The sequence below is a fragment of the Cyanistes caeruleus genome, chromosome 2 (genome assembly GCF_971803275.1).
Source record: "Cyanistes caeruleus chromosome 2, bCyaCae1.hap1.1, whole genome shotgun sequence".
NCBI classification, from domain to species: Eukaryota; Metazoa; Chordata; class Aves; order Passeriformes; family Paridae; genus Cyanistes; species Cyanistes caeruleus.
Window position 1 is genome coordinate 73,762,353 of NC_141702.1, and position 22,296 is coordinate 73,784,648.

Sequence of the window (22,296 nt, forward strand, 5' to 3'; positions counted from 1 at the left end):
CATATGCACTTACTACACTCTTGCTCAAAGGGGCTGCCATGCCTCAGATAACACCAAAGTGAGGTCAATTAGGTGATGAACTGAATTTCTGCTCTCTCTGGCACTCCTAGCAGGCCTTTAAAACTTCTAATTAAATAAAATATGAGTAGTTGTGATTAGAAAGTTAAAGAAGTAATGCACTTAAACATTTCACTTATCTTTAGGTGGGAAGAAGATCTAATACAGGGTTCCCCAGGGACTCAACACTTTTATATACCCCTTGACTCACCTCTTCAGGTACTGTTTTGGTTTCAAAACAAAAAGCTTGATGTTTGCAATCACCTAATATCCCAAGGTGATACTTCTATTATAAGAATGAACAAGTGCACAGCATTTCAATGCAAGTTGCATCCCTTCTCTGCTTGTACAAGCTTTGCTTCAACTTCAATCCTTGTTTTTTGATTGCAGAAGAGAATGTGTAACCATCACTTGATAATTAGGAACATTTGGCGTAAAGGTATTATAGAAGATATGATTTCTAATTTCATCCTTAGAAACTCTTAACTGGCACAGACTTAAAGCTGATAGAACCTTAAAACTAATGAAAACCCAAAGAATTATTACAAATTTTTTAGATGTTTCCTCAGAGATGAGCACAGATTTACTAAGAAAGCAAACATTTTTTACAATGGGTAGAAGGAAGAAAAGCAGTCCATTGGCATTATTTCTGTTTATGATCTCCTGAGAATCTGCCCATTTTGTCCACCTCCAGAATATGACCAAGCTGCAAGTTAAACTTCATCCAAAGCCCATGACAAGCATGAGAAGCCCCATAACACATAACAAGAAAGGCAGGTCAGCACTGACATGCAAATGTATTCTCACAACATGTTGCTGAAAGCAAGTATTTTGTCACATGACAGGAAAAGAACTGTTTTCCTAACAAAAGCTAAACAGATTCAGGGTTGTCCTTCACTGGTTGGAGCAGGGCCTGTTGACCAGCTGCATTTTCTACTGCTACAGCCCTTTCGAAGCACCATAGAAACCAATAGTTTAATAAACACAACTGGGTCAGCAATCAGACTGGGCTCCTGTGCAGGACAGCAGCAACTATGAATTTCCGAAAGTATGAGCTTTGATTTTTTCAGCTGTATGAGCACTGAATAGTCAACCTTTTACTATCAGAAAGTTTAGAAAAATCTGAATCTATTCTCATACTTCCCTCTCCCTCTCATTTCAGGTATTTTATCCAGTTAATGTTTAGAGAATTTTAACAAATAGTCCATTTGATTTCTTCCTGCATTTCACAAGTTAAAAATGAGAATTTTAACTTTAATGCTGTTAGAAGATACATTACTTGAAAGAAAAAAAATGCTAGTAAATATCAACAATATAAGGAATAGAAAGAAAAAATGCACCAACCCTTGCTAGCTTCTCAGTCACACTCACTCAGTTCTCTAAGCTGTTCTGCTCTGACTAGATTGAGAAAATTAATGCTTGTGTATTCTTGGTATTCTTCTCTACTATTTTTTTTAATGAAGCCTATTAACAGGAAAAACACGCTGACAATTACTCACAGTAAGCAACTTTGAACCTCTTGAAAATAATCCTACTTAACTACTACAGCAACTTGCTTCAAACAATGCATACAATCATTGCTATCCAATGAACATTCTGATGACTTCATATTAAGTAGAAGTTTCTACTGTACATACACCAAAACTAAAACAATCTGTTTCTTGCTTATTTCAGACGAAAATTTAAAACATAACTGTTTTCATATCAGAATTCCAATATTAGGGCAGCACACAGCAGTAAGTTGAAATATGACTGCCTGAACCAGTGTTTCTGCAACTGTGCAGATGAAAACTGTTCCTTCCATGGCTGATCATGATAAAGAAATCATGAAATGTATTAAATAACTTGTAAAAAAATTTCAGATAAAGCTTACGTACTGACCAGTAGCACTATTACATACTGCTAATGGAAGCTAAATGTCAGTTGCTAAATCAATGTCTAGAAGCCAGCCAGCCAGCTCCAATGAAAAAGGAAACTTTTCCCCCTCTAATATGCTGCTTCACTCTAGATGAAAAATTCATTTCACAGACTAAAGTGAAAAATAAAATTACTTCCATGGCACATTTTGAAACATTCAACAGAAATGCAAACGGTAGTCAGAAGTCTGATACATATTTAATCCAGTGTCAAGATCAAGTATTTGCTTCTCAAATTATTAACCCACTAAATCACTAAATTAAGTTATTAATCCACTAAAATCAGAACAGAATACTGAGTTATATTTTTCAGATCCTGAACTGTTTCCTCAATAATTGCTGATTGTTTAGCACTATGTACCTGACACCAGTTTATCCTTTACAGATGTCAGAAATAATTCTTAAAAGCTGATACCATGCAAGATTACCATTTCAAGAACAGACTATGAAATGAGTGAAGGTCGTGAAAAAAACCAAACAGTGCTGTTCAGAAGCAGTTATCCATGTGAGGTAACTTAGAAGTAAAACAACCATGTTTTCAGCTCATGCACTGAGTGCCAAGGAGTACCACAGTATTCTGAAGTTTCACGTACTACACAGTGAAGAGACACTAGGAAAGACTTGTTCCATCTATTGTACGCCGTGTAATCACAACACAGACTTTTGAGTATCACTGCTGCATAATTTATAACAAATTTTAAACTCAAAAGATTAAGTCTGCTATTTGATTCAGTTAATAACACAAAACCAACCAACTAGTGGAGTCTTCCATCTGGTGGCTGGAGCTGTATGTGCATTCTATACATTACTATGTGGTGCTACTAGCTACAGCATATACCCACAATTTTGGCTATTATGCTGTAGGTCTCTACTGTAAAGAAACAAAACTGAAGCCATTCTTGCACCTCTACACTGTGAAAAAGAAAAGGTGTTGTCTTCATGGCAGAAAGTATTCAAACTTTTATGTATACATTTGAATTGTTTTGTTTATTCATCAATTAACCCACACACATGTTCTTTGTGTTTACTTCTTCACTTTCAGCAGAAATGTTAAATACACCTGTTTATTAATTCCATTTAATAACACTGCTAATTTTTGGCTCTAAAAAACCTGAATAAATCTGTAGCAGGGGTTTGAATTGAAATGCCATAATAACTACATCCATATTATGTTTCCATTTGTACTATCCACATCTGTGTATTTTACAGCAACATTTCCCAATCAGAATAAAAGCATGATCAACACAATGTGCCCAACAAACTTAAGAAAAATAGACTTTTCCCATTAACATTTTCCACAGTAGGCTAATAAAAACAGAAACTTTCTTCAGTAAGACTTGAACAAACTGACTTCCATACCTTGGCAGCAACAATGCTCAGTCCCATTCCATTTTGTTTTTTTAGTGTTACAGTGATAATTTCAGGTTCTTTTCTCAAAGGCTGAGCCTATCAAACAGCAAAGGGGAAAGAAGAAGAAATTCAGAAGTTCATATTCACTGCCAGACTAGGGAAGTAACTAAGCAAAATAGGTCATTAAAAACAAAACTACTTCGTTAGAGCAGCAGGTCTCACATCCTAAATACTATATCTGGCACCTATTTTACAAGTAGAATATATAACAATTAATACGGATTCATATTAAATACTACTCCTGTCTTATACTATACTGTTGAAACTCTGAAGTCTACTCATTGTTTCTCCTTCTTTAATTCAGTAAAGAAATTATTAATGAATCACAAATTGAAATGTAACAGTTCTATAAAATTGTAATAACTTAACAAAAACTCAAGTTCAGACCCCATAGGCCCCTATTACAAAGGTGAGGGTGATCTACATAGAGAGCACAATTTTTAGTGCTGGATCTAGAAGATGGTTATTATATTTACAGAATTTTTAAGAAGCCAATTAATTTCAAAGGCAGAGTTAAAGCTTTGAAATAAAATTACAAAAAATTTTACTTCTGAATAATCTTGAATACAGCCAGAGTCCCCAAACATGTTCAGTATTTTTTTTTTTTATATCTTTCAACAGTGTCATTCCTCAACTCAAGGAGTTGTCATCACAATCTTCATTAGCTGAAGCATGTCAGTTGGAGCACATTAGCTTGTATTCATCCTGAAATGTAACTGAAAGTTCCACAAGACCCATGACAAATAAAAATATAAGCCAAGGAGAGTAATTTTAAAAAAAAAATATTAGTGCTTTCTGACTGAGTTCAAGTATTAAGAAATGCAAGTGGTTTTTAAGCTGAAAATACTAATTTAAAATATGACACTATTCCTGTTTAGTTGCTCTAAAAATTATTTCACATACAGCCACCATTTTTCCAAAACGAAGCTGTTCTGTAACTTTGATATTCAAACAGCGAAGCAGAAAAAAATCACCGCAAAACAAACAAATGAAAAAACAAACCCTTACAAGAGAAAAGAAAAACACCCTCACCTTGCACTGAAGTGAGACCCTTTCTAGCAAGCATAATGTAAAGTAAAACAAATGATTTTTTTTCTTTTTTCAGGAAAAAGCCCCAGACTAGAACTTAATACTATGTATTTGGTTGGTAACTGCCAATTTATAAATAAAAGCAGCCTGCAGTTCCATAAGTTACTCATAGATCCATGTCCATATATATTTTTGCCTGTGTTTAGAAAAAAATTTCTTCACTGTTTATTCTCAGACTGGGGGAATATGACAAAGTTTGCTTCTGTGAAAATTATAATCATGCTACAGCCTAGAAAAACAGTGACTTAAAAAATTCTCCAATTCACTGATGAACTACATGTTTAACAACGAAGCCTATTTTTCCTAATAAGGACTAAAAATCACATAAAACTCAATGCCTTGCCAAGATTGTAGTGGATAATTATTCCCTGGATCAATACTTACCAGCTCAGCATTCTCATGGGACAGGTGACTTTCATAATCTGCACCTTCAAAGTATATTGTCCACGTCCCTGGTGACCGTGGATGAGGTGTTAGTCTACAAAAACCTAAAAGAAAAAGTAACATCAATATAGTCAGAGTATTTTCTCAAGGGTTCAATTAAAATAAAATAGTATTAATCTTTTTATACTCATTAATGTGTCAAATCTCAAATGCCATTGTGGGCTTTGCTGCAATTGTAGGCTATTAGCTACGAAATCCTATCGTTCTATAGCTGTTGTTTTTGATAAACATTTATTTAAAAACACTGCAGGCTCATAGAAAACTCCGGGGCTGCAAAATATTGCTTGTACCAAGCAGATTCAGAAGAGACATGAAACACTAAATCATCTTTTAGAATACAAACCACCAACTCTCGTTAAAACAGTGCTACAGATATCTACTTTGCAGAAGGTCTAGCTAATGAGTCTCAGCATAGATTTAGCAGAGGAGAAGCTTTGCATGCACACATTATGGTTTTAAATGCAGCACTGCAATTAACAGGTATTCAGTTTTATTTACTTTTTTTTTATTTTAAAAACTCCTAGAATTTTGAAAAAGACACCACAGCAGTTCAGAAATATCCATTTTCTCCTAAATCAGGGACATTGAGAATACACATCACAAAAAAAATTATTCATCACTCCATCCAAATATATGATATTCTCCTCCTCATAAAGACCATTTTTCAGCAATTCAGTTTATACTGTTTCACTCCAAAAAGTCTCTCAGCATAATTTAAGGCATACCCAAAAGATAAAATTTTGAACACATGCATTAAAAAAGCCTTACTTATAATGAATATACCACCATTTGTACGGCAACTGAATTATACTTACTAATTAAATTCTTTAATTAGTAAGAATTTATTCTACTAGTCTCCTTTAGTCTCAAAACGATATCCTCTCTTACTTACTGGCCTTTCAAAACAGTCAGTTTCCTACTTTTCTTTTAAATGCAAGAATATAGCTTTTCTGTAAGTTGGAAACAACAGTTGCAAAGGTTCACAGTAGCATGGAGCAAATCTGCCTTTTCAATAGCCTCTTTTGCTACAGCCTCTTATTTACCTTGACATTTGTGTAGCAGTTTTTTAAACAACTGCTTTTAAGCAGAAAATTAAGAAGTTCTAATAAAATTGAGTAGCACCAAATAAAGATTATGACTTGTTCATTTACTGTAAATGCTCAGACAGACCCCCTGCTTTACTTTTGAAAGTTTAAAGTCAGTTTCATGCAACCACAAGATCTATCATCTACTTGTCATCTGAAGTTCTGTCAGACTACAAGTGCCCAAACCATAAATTCTTTACACTGATCAACCGTGAATGAACTATTTAAAACCCATGGGATTTTTCAATGCTACACGGAAGCAGCTGATAAGTAAAAAAAATAAATAAAAAAAAATTAACTATTCAATTCACATTAATTTTAAAAATCAAAAAAATTTTTGGAGCAAAGGCAAAACAATGCTTCAGCAGGCACTAGTAACTCAGCACTGCTTACTCAGAACCTTGAAACTGAAAGAAAGGGACAAGGACACAGGGTAAGGATTAAAAAGCCTTAATAATTTTAACAGCTTGCAAAAGCAAAGAAGAACATAGTATAAAAAGACTGAATCACACACAAGGAAAAGTTGCTTACACTTAGCTAAAATATATTCTGCATTCTGTGTTTGCTACACAGATCATTGTAAAACAACAAAAACAACTAACCTCTTTGACAGAGTGGATCTAAAAATTCTTGTAAACCACTTGGAACATTCCTGACAACGTCACAGGAATAGCCATCTTCTGGTAAAAGGAAAGGTAGCTGTAAGTCAGGATCCTCTTCCAGCTGGACTTCTCGGCCATCGCTGCGAGCAAGTTCATCAGCCGTATTTTCTGCAACAGTTACTACATTCTCTATCAATTCCTGGACAGAAGGCAGAAAGACATTGTTACTACAAAGGAATAATATCATTAAGTTAAAAAACTTTACATTAAGAAGATGCTAAGAGTGCAAGAAAAATCAGTTTGAAAAACTAATTACAAGATATAAAACTTCTTTGGCTCTGCTATGTACAGTCACTACCCTGCATTGTTTTATTTTATGAAATCCCATAGCTAATTGTATTAGCAAATGTGACAGAAGCTCTTCTTTTCATTTCAGTATTTTTCAAATTTGTGGTGTATGTTTTTAATATAAAAGTAATATTAATAAAAATAAAAATAATAATAAACCACGCAACTATGGAATTCTACCTATCTGTAAACAGGTAATATAGGTTATGTTCTTCAGCAAAAGACTGTTCTTTGGTAGGCAATACATAAAAACATCTCCAACACCTTTTGGGCTGTTGTATTAGTACTTCTGACTTAATAAACAAATGTATCCAAAGTTAATAAAAGATAGACTTTGTAGACAATGCTACATAAATATTAGACTGCCTCTGGCTTTTCATTTTTGTTGTTTTTTGGTTTTTTGGCTTTTTTTTAGACCAATGAATTTTCAGAGTTTACCCAAAGAATGATTTTTTTTTTTTAAATTCTGCAAGGAACACAGCTGTTTTTTTCAATTTTGCCATGGTAAAACTTAGAATATTCAGTTGTCTTAAATATCAATATAAAAGCACAGTCCCAAAAGCAACATTATACATATACATACATAAAAATTCCAGGTATCATTATGTTAATCAAAGGACAATTTGTCTGCTGCTTGTATAAAGGAATTCAAGACCCCTGGATATTTACATCTTGCATGTCAAAAAGTGTAGTGTTTCTGATGCTTTCCTTTGATTTCTACAAATTATCAAACTTTGTTCCTTCTGGTTACACACAGAACCAGATTTTAGGGTTCTCTTCTAGCACCTTTCTAAATTTCACGACAAATGGTGTAAGATGCAGTGACACCTCTCTGAATATGTGCAGCATGGAATGGTACCTTCCTTTGCAATCCAGTGTGAGAGACTCTTGTTAACACCCTGGTCGAGCCAGTGAAGTACATCCACCAAAGATAAGATAGCTATTCACTGACAAGAGGTGTTTTTTTTTTGTCTCAGGCATGTTAAAACTGCACAATGAGCAATAGAAGAGACTTACTGTTGGGATGAGTGGTTCATCTGGAGCACAGTGATAATTCTGCAACAAAGCTTGTAGCTGCAGAGAATTCAGCTTAAAGCAAGTACTATTAATATTTGGAACATCTGCATGTGAGTATTTGTCCATGGTAAGCAATGTGGTTGCCTAGAGGGGTAGAAAAAATTCCCAGATGACAAATTCAAACCAGAATAAAATTTTGAGCCTGGTGTCTAAGTGTTCTTTAGATAAGAGACAGAAAAAGAGAAAGCAAGAAGACAGAAGTGTAACAGAAGCAACATGAATAGCTCCCCAAACAAACACTAAATACATCTCCTGCAACAAAATATGAATTAATACTAAATCTGTTTTAAGTGAAGCATATCAATTTTTCAGCTACTCTTCTTGTCTCTGTTCAGTATAGTTACTACTCAGTCTTACAAATGGAAATTTAACAGTCATGTTCATTATTAATTTCACTTGTAACTTAAGCATTAACATGGCTGAAAACATTCTGTGTCTTTACCTCAATGCTACCTTAACGTTCCAGGATTGAGTCACACAACCTATATGCTATATTATTTCTAGGAACACAGCATAGGCAAATATTCTCTTTGAATATATGTGAGAAGTGTTAATCACAAATACACTCACCTGTACTATTCTGCTCAAGTGGCAATCAGCAGCCAATTCTAAACCTTGTTTTTCTGCCCAGGCTTCAATGTGGCCGAGCTGTTGGCGAACAATAGCTCCCCAGTAATGTGAACATAACCCTGAATCTGGGGCTGTAACTAATCTGTTGAAAAGCCACATGTTGATAAAATGAAACAGCTGGGAGAAGAGCTGTATGGTCAGAGCAGCATTCACTCTACATCGTCGCAACAGGGACATGGCTCCTGTCAAGGTATGCAGCACATCATCTACAGAGATAAAACAAAAAGTCACTCATGTTCACAAACTGCAGGGTACACCTAGTTTAGGTAATAACACAAAGATACTCAAGTCAAGCTGGTGAATGCTAGGTGGAACCTACATGTATTTAAGTTACACTGTCTTTCAGAAATGCATTTACTGCTCCATGATTTTAAAGATAGAGCAACATTAAAATGCTAGGTAGAACGTAACCCCTGAAATGAAAATAAATTCTTGGGGAAAATATTTATCATACAAGTAAATAACTAGCTATACCCAACATTTAAATCACATCTTCACTTGAGTGAACTGTTTTTCCTATTAGTTTTTATAACAAGTTTCAACCTTCATATTCTACTGTTTCAAATGCATATTCCAATTATTCCATAGCTTCTTCTAAGTATCAACTTGTACTCAGAAATTTCAGCAGCAGTTATTTGCATTGCATGATGCACTTAAACTATAGAATGCACCTTCTGTTTCTACATCAGATTTTTAAAACATTATTCAAAATCCCATTTTCCAATTACTCCATTGCAGTATATCTAACAAGCAACATGGACTTCTAATAGCATCACCAACAGCAAACATCCCCATATGCTTCCTAGTGGAAGCAACATTGATCTCCACATCATCTTTAAAGCGATACTTTTAACCAGAAATCTCTTTTAAAGAGACCATTAGTTTTTTTAAAATTGAAACTCATGATTATGTCTGAAAAAAATATCTGTAGATTATAAGAAATCTGTAAGGCAAAAATAACTGATATAAAAACAGCATCTGCTTTTATTCCAGCATCAGTTTGCTACATTTTCTGGGTTTTTGTCCCCAGAAGTACAGGGCACTACAAAACACAGCACTGCATCTTCAGTCTTCCTTAAAGGCTTAATGCAGGAGAAAAAGCAAGAACAGAAAGCTTAATATGTGAAGTACCAGAAAGCATCTATGACACTTGTATAAATACTCCTTGTAGTTCAACAGACTGCTGTTTAAATGCTCTGCAGATCCCTTCTTCAATTACTGAGGCATTAAAAGTCTGAGCAGAGTCACTGAGCCAGGATTACAGATCCACTGTAATAGCACACATTGAGCAAGGTGCTCTGGTAGACAGGAAAACCCAGAAAGGTTCACTGTTGTGAAGCATCATGTTTCAAGTATCATGGAAGGGAACTGTGGCAGGAACCTACAGGGCCAGTCAGCCTGACCTTAATAGCTGGGAGGTTCTTGATCAAGTTCTCCCATAATATCTCTACAGTGAAACTGCCAAGGTGAGGACTGGATAAACTGACAGCAACAACAACACACTGAGAGAACTGGCTGGACCATAGGACTTAGTGGATTTGCAGACACAGTCCAGTTGGCAATCACAGGTTAGTGGCTTCCCTCATGTTCTGAGGTGAGACTGATACTGTTTAATTAATGACTTTAATTAATGATCTGAGCAATCTGATGGAGCACATTCTCAGCAAGTTCACAGATGATACCAAGAGGGAGGAAAATACTTATACACTAAAGAGCAGCAGTATTTTTCAGACGGGCCTCAGTAGGCTGGAGAAATGGGCTGACAGGGACTTCATGAAGGTGAAAGGCAACTGCCAAGTCCTGCATGTGGGACAAAGTCTGTGCAACAGCACAGGACAGGTGCCACCTGGACAGAAAGCAACCCTGATGAAAATTACAGAGAAATCCTAGTAAACATCAAGTTGAATGAGAATTAACAGTGTGTGGTTTCTTGAAAAGTATTCAGTTGCACACTAAGCTGTTTAGTCAGCTGCAGAGCAGCTAACAGGAAGGAGAGAGGGAAGCAATCCTGCATTCAGCATTGCAAGACCGCATCTGGGGCACAGCATCCAGTTTCAGAATCCCCTGCACTAGAAGGATACATATTTTTTCAGCAGAGAGCTTAATCATCCATTCAAAATTGATCCAAATAATTCTCAGGTGTTAAAGTAACTTGTAAATGTAGTACCATGAGTAATAAATAGATTTTTCTCTTAACAATTAATGGTATATTTTGGAAGACACAAAGATCAAGTAGTCTAACCTATTTTAGGCCTCTGAGGATTATTTTCTTCTGGATCATCAAGGAATGCTGGCATGTAGTTATTAAGCTCTGACTGCAGACAATGAACCAGGTACCTGGAAGGGAATGGGGAAAAAAGTGAATTTTAAATCCTCTATGTGTTCATTACAAGTGGCTCGAAAGAAAAGAGTTCATCAAATTACAAGATTACTGAAATTTCTGTGTTATGAATGTGATTACAGGAAACCCAATAATACTTTTAAAAAGGCCTGAGAGACCAATTTTCCTATAAATTTCCTAGAAACACTGAACAAAGACAATTGGTCTTTGGTAGTCTGGGAACAAGCACAGACATTTACATGCAATATTGTTACCACACTGGTAAGAGAGTATCATATGCTACATGAAGAGATGCTGTCAGGCCCATCTTGGATTCCAGAAGTTTGCAAAAATACTTTTTTTCTACATACAAATAGACATTTCTTTGTTTTAAAATCTATCAAGAGTAGTACTTAAAAAAAAAAATTCATGTTGTGACCCCACACACAAAATCCTGAAATGGCCCTATGGCTTTGAGTGAGAAATTTTTTCATTCTTTTACCTTTAACTACCCTGAAATGAAAATAATTTCTTTCTTTTCAAATAATTAAACAGTCTCTTTAACTCTGTTTTTGCTAATTCATTTCTATATTTTCTGTTAAGAACTGAAACTAAAAAGGAATCAGACTGTAAACACACGTATACAAGAAAACATTTCATGGCTTTCTAAAACTCCCCTTTCGTTTCACTGGAAACATTTTTAATGAAATCCCCACAATTGCTAGAAATTAAATCCATGGCAATTTCAACTAGTCCTGGAGTATGCCAGTTACCATCAAATGACATTTTCACAGCAGACTTCTTTCTGTTCATGCTTCAGTTGTGCTTTTTTATTTGCTTTCTACGTATATAGTCCAGGGTTCTCCAGAAGTTTAGTACATGCATTTGGAATCTGCCATGTTACACCATACTTAGGGAAATTCTACACAGCTAAAATTCAAGAATAATTTTGCATCCAGACTGCTCATAATGTGGAGAGAGAAATACAGCACCATCCCTTCCTAGCCACAGTAATATTCTGTCTTTGGTGACTACCTGGCCAATTACAGTAGCAAGAAGTTATTTTAAGACACCGATCCAAGACACTGAGCTAGAGCAAAAGGCACAGCTTCATTAACAACTAGTGATTTAGAGATGCTATAAAAATCGAAACTCTCTCAAAATAGCTACTTGCTATACCATACTTGCCCAAATTTTGCCCCCAGAAAAAAAAAAATAAAAAAAAAATAAAAAAAAATCTATGGGAATCCATACAAAAGGGTCTGATGCTCCCCTGAAACCTTCTGTAAGTTCAGAAAGCAATGGCAGGGTTTCACAAATGGCACATATTGCTCTTCTGAGAAACACAGTCCCCGAAAGCTAAACTGTTCAATTGTGGTTAGGTCTCCCAGTCATGTTACAATATAAAAAGAGCACACAATACAGTATTTCTTATTACAGAAAAAAATAAAATGCTATATTTAAAATAGTCATCCTACACATTTGAGTAGGCTGGGTCTAAGTCATCCAAGGTACACTGGGGGACTTCTCTAAACATTAATTTCTGATTTGCAAATTTGGTAAGAAATACTTGTTCAGGAGTGGCTCAGGAAGAAGAAAAAATCTGACAATTAAATAAAATTAAGCCTTTTTATTAATGATGTGCTCAGCCAATATTGTTATCTCTATTCAAGGACACTTTCCTCTGAGGGTTTCCCTTACCATTTGGATATTTCATTCAATTTTTCCTTCAATCAGTATTCTAATTGCCTGAGCTGACAAGTATAGAATGATTTTTATACAAGCCAAAACCTTCCTTTTTTAAGAAAAATCTGTGCAAAAAAAACCATTGTGCAAATGGTTATTTATGAGAATTATGAATATAGATTATATTTAGAAGCCCTTGAAGAGAACAAGATTCATTACTTTAAAGACCCAGGAATATTTAACCCTATGTATTTACATACTAACAGCATAACTAACCTTTCCTCACAATTTCACATTAAACTAAGAGGAAGTAATCAACACAAACTAAATTTCCCTAAAATTTTCATTAGCAGCCTCAAGTATCACAAAATCATCTAACGGATGAAACCTGTGCACAACTCAGTGATACATATTCACAAAACAGGGCATCTGTCTAAAGAAAGGGTAGAACATTTTCTGTTTTCCTCTCAGATATTTAACAATACACAAAGGACATTATTGCAATATCTAAAATTTGGCAGAAATGCGAAGTTGTTCTATAAATCACAGAAACAAAGAAAATGGTAATTGAAACAGAAGTTTGATAGCCTTACTTGAATGCCATTTGAACCAAGTGTGCCAAAACATCTTGTGCATCCACAGTAATTCGGCTAAGATCTCTGTCTTGCTTTATGAAATTGAGTAGTTCAGATGCATTTGCCATCCAAAAGGCAAGGGCCCCAGCAATATTCTTCTGTTTCTGTAAGTGGAAAGAAGCAAGAAATAATACAGGGAAATAATTTTCTGATAAAGCATGGCAGCTTAAAAAGACTCCAAAAGATAGACCAGTACCTCTTTCCCATTTCACCAAACACCTCTCAGATACCAGATATTTGCAAAATGTTTGTACATAATACCGCAATTGCTGTAACTACCAAGTCCAATTTTAACATGTTCACTGAACACATGAAATGCTAAATTGCCAGTAGCCATATCAATGAAAGCCACGGTGTAAGCATCTAATTACATAGTGCTAAGAGCTTAGCAGATGCAGTATCTGGTAATCTGTGCACTTTTAAGCGCATATTCACTACTACCCACTGCCACGCTGATACTGCGCTCACTGGCTTTGATACCATGTGATTCAGTATCAAGTACTGATCTATCTCACCATCTCCCGACCACAAATGCCAGGCCAGGCAACCTCAGATGAAATCCAAAGAATAGGAACCACAAACAACAAAAAAAGAAAATAAAGGGAAGAAAAAGAACTTTGGTCATTTCATATCCACATTGAAGTGCGTTAAGCAGAAATTATGGAATGCCGTAAAAGTTGCAAAGTCAAAAAAGGATTTTAGTACTGCATGTTCCAGTTGCTGAATGAGTGTTATGAACTGTTCAAGTCCAGCTGTTTGAGTATTGTATTTTGATATGGAAGCAGCATGAGAAACTGAGCTAAGCCAACATAGCTAGGATCAGTTCCCAGCAAATATATCCTACCTGATCAACCTGGTCTACCTCCTGGAGAAAAACGGACGAAGGAAATCAAACAGAATAGAAGAAAGAAACTTGTGAACAATCATGAAAGCTTTAGAAATCAAACACTAAATATGAAGGTACAACACATGTTCACAGTTATACACAGATGCATTAATCAGTAGCTATGATACAACTGAGCTCCTTCTAAAAAATTATTTATTTTATTAGGACCAGTAGCACAACAGCAACGAACTGAAGTGCCTACATGTCACGATTAATTCAAAGAATTAAAGCTTTAAACTAGTTGCCATCCCAGACTGGTTATTCCATGCTCAGTGTGCCAGAGAAACCTTACAAAAATTTTTGCAGGCAGTGGGGTAACTAGCCATCCAAACAACAGATCCTCGGAACCATTTGCCCACACTGCTGCAACAGAGACAATATACAAACACATACAAAGAGGGAATAAAAAAACCCCATCCAAAAGGAAAAAACAAAAAAACCCAAAAAAAACCCCCAACCAAACAACATTTAAAAGCAAACAAAATACACAGAACACCTAGGACAGATTTAATACATGACTACTCAATTAAAGAACAAAAAGATTGTTTTAAACAACAGAGGAGTCAAATGAAATACCACATTAAGTTTCTTAAATGTTGATAAATATAAAGCTACACTGAGCTAAAAGAAAAAAGAAACCACCAGATGTTTTTCTGATTATTTAGAACTGAGCACTTCATTACTTTTTTGCTCTGTTCAGATCACTCTCCCCCACCTGCAACACAGTGAGATTAGATGCAAATATCTGAGGTGTTACTACTATAATTTTAGTTAGAGCTCAAAACACCAAATCTCTTCTTTTTTGTTTCCCCCACCTTTCCAACCAAAGCAGTCTTAACTGACTGAAGATGTGTTGGCACAGAACAAAAGGAAATGCTCCTTCTACACACAAATGTTAAAATTTAAAAAGAATGAAAAATGCCACAGAATGATTTGTGAAAAAAAAAAAGAAAAAAAACAAAAGAAAAAAAACAACCAAACAAAAAAGGCTTTTTAATATGAACTAAATTTCTAGTCCTACTTTTTTATTGAAAGCACTGAGCCCTCTCATAGATCTCTCCTACTTTATACCTATCTCATACCAAGTCATCTATATTATTTGGATACAAATATTACATATGAAGTCACAGATTTAATTTGTTAACAAACACTTCTTGAGTAACTTCACAAGGATGCTTGATAGCTTTCTGATCTAGGCAGGCAAAATTAGAATCTCAGCCATTAATTTATTCCCACAATACAGCACAGGAGTTTGTGCACCTACTCACTACTGTTTCAGGTGCTTCTCTTCCCTTGCCTCTCATTTGTTTTCTCTGTCACACCCAGATCCCCTTCAGTGCAGGAATGCTTTACATTTGAGACACACAAAAAAGCTATTGTGTTACAACTTATTACATGGTAATTTGACTGTGACAGCCATAAATACAAGCCACTTATGTTACCTTTGATTAAGTCATTTGACTTAGCTTAGCTTGTACTGTTTTTACTAAGATAGGTCCAAGCTAAAGATATTTTGCTGGTCATTCAGTAGAATCAATGTATTTCTTTGCCTTCAGCCTATTAACCTTGAAATTCACTGAAGTTTTCATCTTTTGTCCCAGGTATACTTCCCCCCTTTCTGGTTCCTTCACCACAACATTTAAATGAACCTCTTCCCAATTTTTATGCAACCCTGACTCCTTTCAGTTTATTTCTTGCAACTATTTCTTGCAACATCTTTCACAAACCACAAATACTGCTTTCTTGCTGATGTGTTCCTTAAAATTTAGGTTGAAGATTAGATTGAAGCTGAAGTTACAAGGCTGTAGGAATGGCCTTTCACAAAGGACAGTCCAGACAAACAGTTTGGTTTAACAGTTTTGTAATAGTATTAGCAGGATTACAGAAAATACATTTGCTTACAACCACAAGGCTGCTGCATGTGACTTGGGAAGCCTTTCTCAGTGTGGTAAATGAACATTTTCACAGGATAATCTGCTTTCTAGCTTTCATCTGTTTTCAAGTCAAACTGATGTTTGAGTCTACCCCACTAGTATCTTCTAGCAGCCACCTTGTTAGCCATTCAACACTAAGAACAGAAATCTTATCTCTGCTTTCCCACTGCACCTGCCTCTGTCACTACAAGTGTTTTTAGGTTCATTATAAGTAGTATACATTAGTTATATAAACTGAGTAACTTCCTTTGATTCATACTTGCAACTTCCAGTTTATATTTGAAGCCTACCCTTCTCTGTTTACTTTCCATTCTAGCTGCTGACTTGCTTATGTGCAGACTCTTGCCAGTTCATGTTCTCCCCTATAGGCATAGTCTCCTGTCTCCCATAGCCAGATTATTTTTTTTTTTTAATAAAAGAGTCTGAATATAAATTGCTGATACCATTTCATCATCAATTTTATCAACTAGCCATTGATTGCGACATCAATATTCAAATGACTGTGACATCAAGACTCATAATAAGCAACATACAAGTTCTTCACTTCAGAAGCAAGCTGTTCAGTCTCTGATTAACTTTGGAATGCACACAGAAAGCAAATCTTACTTTCTTATTGCAAAATGTCCTCAACACCAGAATTTCCTCCCAATCTTTCTTGTGAAAGGTGGGAGCCTGTTCTGTAAGATTACACAGGTGCCTAGAGCCAACATTCCCCTGCTGAAAACTTCACTAAATCTTTCCAAAACCTGAACAGAAGCTGAAGAATTTTGATTTGCTATGTTTCATGCCACTCCTGTTGTTTACTCTCCTATTCTCTTTTAATCAAGCTGTTGTGTAACACTTGCATTGTAAATTCTCTAAGGCAAGACTGACACATTTATTATGCCTGTATAGCACTTTGTGCAGCAGGTTCCTTGCTGCTACTCTAGCAGCACTATTTGCAAACACACCTGTTTTAATGAATATAAAAACATATTTCAATTTTTCTTCTGAGAAAAACCTGAAGACAAAGATGTTTAATTAATTAATTAATTATTGAGGATACATGAAATAGCACTCCTTTTAGAGAAAATGACCAGTCTGTTTTATCAATGCGAGGTACACAATGCAATGTGCTAATATCACAGACAACCCAGTGGATCTATTCCTGCATTTCTACACAAAACAGAATTCCCTGGGATTCTGTAGAAGTCTTGCACATATAGTAGCAAGACTGCTACACTACATATAAAATATTGGAACCTTTGAGAACTTCTGTTTCTCTTTACAAAGCAGTTGTCTCAGCTTGGTTCAAGATGTCCAAGTTTTATGTTCAAGATACATGACCATTTTCTTGGTTACAAAAGTTGCAAAAGTAACAGGGTCAAAATTTAAAAGTCATGTTTAATATGTTCAAGTATCAATCGGTGCAAACAAATGCTACCTATATGGTGTTCTTTAAGAAGCCAATCCAACTTGTTTTACAAGGGTTCACAGCCAGAAACATTTGCAAAGATCTTACCTTCTAGAAAAGAGTCACCTCTTGTCAGACAACACAATCTTCAGAGCAACAGCCACTCCCTAGCTTCCCACATTGCTCAAGAGAGAGTTTCTTACCACTGACATTATTCACTGACATAAAAGCAGTGGCTGCCCTTCATAAGGGCAGTCAATGCAGGTATTATTGTATAATCAGCTACTGTTAAGGGTCAGACTAAGGAAAAGGCTAAGAAGTTTGTTAGATTATCAACAAAATGTAGGTAATTCCCTTGACATATTTTGGCAGAGTAACTCACCTGTATCACTCCTTCCATCATGTTCACCATCTTGTTGACTATTGCAATGACTTTGTGAGTACGCTCAGCAGGAGTGATGTCAGGTCTGTATTGGCTGGACAATACATACCGACATGTCATATACAAAACATATGTTGGTGACAGCTTAAAATGAACTGTTGAGCTATTTGTGTAATTTATAATGGCAGATAAGAAGGCATCTTCAGCTGTAGATGAAGAGGAAAAGAAACAGCGTGTCATAAATCCAAAGACAGAAAGAAAATGAAAGAAAACAATTTCCTAACTTGAGGCATAAAGGATTTTCTTTGGGAGAAGGAGAGGAAGGGGGAGCAATTTACAGGAATTAGAACTCTACGTTGTCTATTATGTACTGCAGTTAGTTAGACACACTAACAAAACACTTCTATATAAAGCCAGAAAATCTGATCATTGGGAAACATTTCTCTACTATTTCCTATCTACTGAAAAATTGCATCTTCAAGGGAACAGGAAACAGCAAGATTTCTCTTGCACCTTTTACTCCAACAAAGCTCTCATATTAATAAAAATCAGTCTTTGCTTGCTCACAAATCTATTTAGTTTCAAATATTTGAAGGATGGACAATCATCCAGTATGTTATCTTTTCTACCAGATCTGAGGCCTTAAAAACCTGGGGACCAAGATAATAAAAAATTAAACCCTACGTGACAATGTAAACCTAATCAGATTTTATAGAAAATGGATTTTCACCAAGATTCAATCTTGGTGACACACAAGGAATAGAAAACAATTAATCCAAGGTACTGTTGAGGAGATGGGATAATTTTTTTTTTTCACATTTAATCTGAATATCTGAATATAGAGTTGAAATGCAATCAGAATTGAGATATGCATGAACATGCCTCAAAATCTAAAGTATCTGTTCACCCTCCCAACAAAACTAGCTAGACAGTCTAGTAGTACAGCATCTGTATAGTCATTGTTTCTTTCAACATTTACTTAAGTTTTCAATCTGACTGAAATATTACAGTACAGAAGAAAGCATTAACAGGTTAGTATTGTAACTTCACAATTTACTCACAGCTTTCCCTGAATTCAATACTGGCAGGCAATATCAGTTCTGGTCCATGACTATCCTGAGATCTAAAGAAAGATGAGAAAAATTGAAACAAATAATCCACATAGGTGATATTAACTACCGTAAAATTACGTATTTCTTCAAATACATTGGTTCCAAATATTGACAAAACAACCTTCCACAGAATGACCCCTTCTTTACCTTTCCTTCAGAATCATTCAAGCTGTATTTGCCAGCAACACAACAGATAAAAAAACAGACTTGAACTGTGGAGTCTGTGATATTAATGAACACCCTCTTGTGCGCTGCACAGCAGACCGATAGGATCAGTTTGCCATCTGCCATTGACAGGATTCAAATAACAAATTATTCATGGACACGTGAAAGAAATGGAATGAAGCTTTGCCTGACATATCAGCTTAGTTACAACAAATGTACTTTGCTGCCTTTCATGCTCTCAAAATTTATGAAGACTTAGGTCAACCTATTTGTCCTTTTCTCTGGTAAAGAGGAAAAGGAGGTCAAACCCAGTCCCTACCCCCACCTAGCTGTTGCCACACTACACTAAGAAATAGCAGTCAGCCCCAGAATTGTCCTCACTGAAACTGACTGCAGAGCTATTTCTTACCAGAACCTATCAGAGAAATCAGAGAGTAGAAAACTGATCAGAGATATGACTTTTCTGGTGCCTGCAAAAAGTTAAGTATGTATTTCACAGAATCACAGAATATCCTGAGAGGAAGGGACCCATCAAAATCACTGAGTCCAACTCCTAGCCCTACATATGACACCCCAAGAGTCACAGCATGTGTGTGAGAGCATTGTTCAAACACTTCTTGAACTCTTCCAGGCTGGTGCTGTGACCACTTCCCTGAGGAGCTGTTCCACTGTTCCAGTGCCCAACCACCCTCGGGTGAGAAACTTTTTCTTAATTTCCATCCTTTCATTACTGCCTCAAGTGGAGGCATCACCTGAGCTGTTCTCTGCACCTGGGCACCCATTTTTAGGAAATACATAAAAGCTTAACATCTTCTGCACGCAATAACCATTTTAACCACATGTAACACAACAGGCAGCTTTCTATTTTCCCCAACAACTTTGATAAAGAAAGGAATGTAATATAATTATATTAATCTCATTCTCCTGAAGATTATTAGTTATGCCACAAAGCAGAGATACATCACTGAAAGCTTTTATTCAGTTATCTCCTGTAGTAACAATCCACAATACAATTTTGATGATGTCAAAAGATCTAAAACTAAATTTTAGCATATTGAATCCAAAAATCTGGGGTACCTTTGGGTTTTGGTGGGGGGTTTGTTTGGTTACTTGCTTTTTTACAAACTTGGAAAACCTCAAACCAGCAGAGAACTCAGGTTATGCCACCTACATAATGCCTTATTATAAGAAGTGCTCAAATCAAATTTCTGGGGAGTTGAAAGTTAAGGAATAGTAGGCAGCATGTACACAAATTGCTGCCATTTCAGTTATGTTTCAAACATGACAGCATGCTGTCTTTATGAAAAGCACACAGCTGGTGTGTAAATTGTAATATTTTGTGTCTTTATTGCTATAAATTAAAAATGAACTAATTTGCCACTACTTGCACACTGTCAAAAGTGTACCATCTTCACTGAGAACTTAATTACTTCCACAGAAAAATTACTAATACACAGTATTATAAAACAGAACTATAAGGACAACTCCAAAGCAATTTTTAATCTTTCATTATAGGAAGGGTAATAAGAGATAGAAATATTTTAACAAACTGGCTAGTAAACCAGTGACAGATTTCAGCTGATGATTTATTTTATTTTCCTTAAAACAAAATGATATTGATCAGTTTCAGCACAAATATAGGAACTGGATTGCCAGCCAATGAGAGAAAATGTGTCATGAATGATGAGACCTGATATTAATGCAAGATTGCTTACAGACTTCTGGAAATTTGCCAGAAGAGACAAATTAATAAAAAGTATTCTTTAAAAATTGTTTATTTATTTTAATTGTAAATTAGTTGTCTAGGAACTGATGCAGTAAACAATTATTTAACCATCCTAATAGGAACTCCCTTCAACAAAGCATGGAGTCATAGGATGGTCTGTGTTGAAAGGGGTTCTTGAAGGTCATCTAGTTCCAAACCCTGTACTATCTTCCTCCTTCCCCTAAGGACACACAATATAAATACTCTCTAATTAAGCTTTGCACATTAGAGATCTAAGTTGAAGTAATTCTCTGTGCTTCTAATATGATAACACATTTTAATGGATACATTTCTAAGTGTATATTGTCTTTATGCTATTGGTCTTAGAGATAAAGCCTCTCTGTGGTAATGAAATTCTTTGAGCTAAACCAGTCTGAAAGTCTAGTTAGGTTTAGAAGGGCCATAAAATATTGATTAGGGGTTGCCTCTTCTCTTAGTATAGTGCAAGGTAATATTACACTTTAAAATTGCAATAAATGCAATAATGCAGTCTCCTGATATTTCTGTATTTTCAATTGTTTCTCAAACTGCATAAAAAATGGAAACACCCTTGTGTGATTGTTTAAGTCAGCATACTAGCTATGTATAAATTTTTAAGACATGTCAAAGCAAGGAATCGGGTAAGTATCTGCATTCACTTAACACCACTTACATATCATCCTACTTTTTCCAACCAAACACATCTTGAAGGACTCCTGAAAGGTATCCAAGGCAAAAAATTATCTTTTCTCATTTTTATTATGTTTGCTCATGTTAATTGTAATCAGCTATCTAATGAGCATGTATGACCACAATCCTTAACTAAATAGTCATTATGTTTGGTTTCCAAGAATCACATGACAATCAGAACAATCATACCCAGTAAGTAAACTGGAGTTATGTTTTCAGATCTCAATTATTTTTCTTTCTAGAAATGAAAAAAAAAATATGGCAGCCAAGTTCTAATCTTTGGTCTTCAACCCAGTCTGTGATTTATTGGAAGAAAGTATTATTTGTCTTATTATTCACCTTTATAGAGCAAAGATAGAGTACCCACAAGAACATTCAGTGTGGGGTGGAAGTTGTACAGTAACAAGAACCTGAAACTTGCCAGTGACGAATTTTTGATTTTTTAAACTAATAAAGCAGTTCACAATTACTGTCCTTACAGTTCACAAAATGAGACCAGAGTATCCCGGAGGAAACCCAACTAAAGGCCCACAAAATACATCCATGCATATTCCATGTATTCAGACAAATTCATTGCCCAATTTATCAAGTCCTGACATCCTAATCTGACATCCTGATGTTGCTAATTTGTTATTCTCATGAACACAGTGAATGTATCTGAGAAAGAGCACATGACAGAAGTGCTGTATTT

At 35.5% G+C, this 22,296-nt stretch overlaps 1 protein-coding gene across 50 annotated transcripts in view; it reads right to left on the reverse strand.

Moving 5' to 3' along the window:
• Nucleotides 1-22,296, reverse strand: part of AFDN (afadin, adherens junction formation factor) — a 125,136-nt gene that overhangs the window by 37,746 nt on the left and 65,094 nt on the right. For 27 of the 50 annotated variants that reach the window (XM_086877935.1, XM_086877922.1, XM_086877907.1 and 24 more), the window contains 9 exons: nucleotides 18,956-19,017; nucleotides 17,895-18,100; nucleotides 13,258-13,403; nucleotides 10,901-10,995; nucleotides 8,599-8,864; nucleotides 7,969-8,112; nucleotides 6,604-6,802; nucleotides 4,857-4,960; nucleotides 3,333-3,419 (listed from right to left, as the gene is read on the reverse strand). In XM_086877935.1, coding sequence (XP_086734061.1) covers nucleotides 3,333-3,419; nucleotides 4,857-4,960; nucleotides 6,604-6,802; nucleotides 7,969-8,112; nucleotides 8,599-8,864; nucleotides 10,901-10,995; nucleotides 13,258-13,403; nucleotides 17,895-18,100; nucleotides 18,956-19,017 — 1,309 coding nt within the window. Of the gene's footprint in view, nucleotides 1-3,332; nucleotides 3,420-4,856; nucleotides 4,961-6,603; nucleotides 6,803-7,968; nucleotides 8,113-8,598; nucleotides 8,865-10,900; nucleotides 10,996-13,257; nucleotides 13,404-14,143; nucleotides 14,165-17,894; nucleotides 18,101-18,955; nucleotides 19,018-22,296 lie in introns of all 50 variants that reach the window. The other 23 variants (XR_015283436.1, XM_086877919.1, XM_086877905.1 and 20 more) reach the window with 1 other exon arrangement.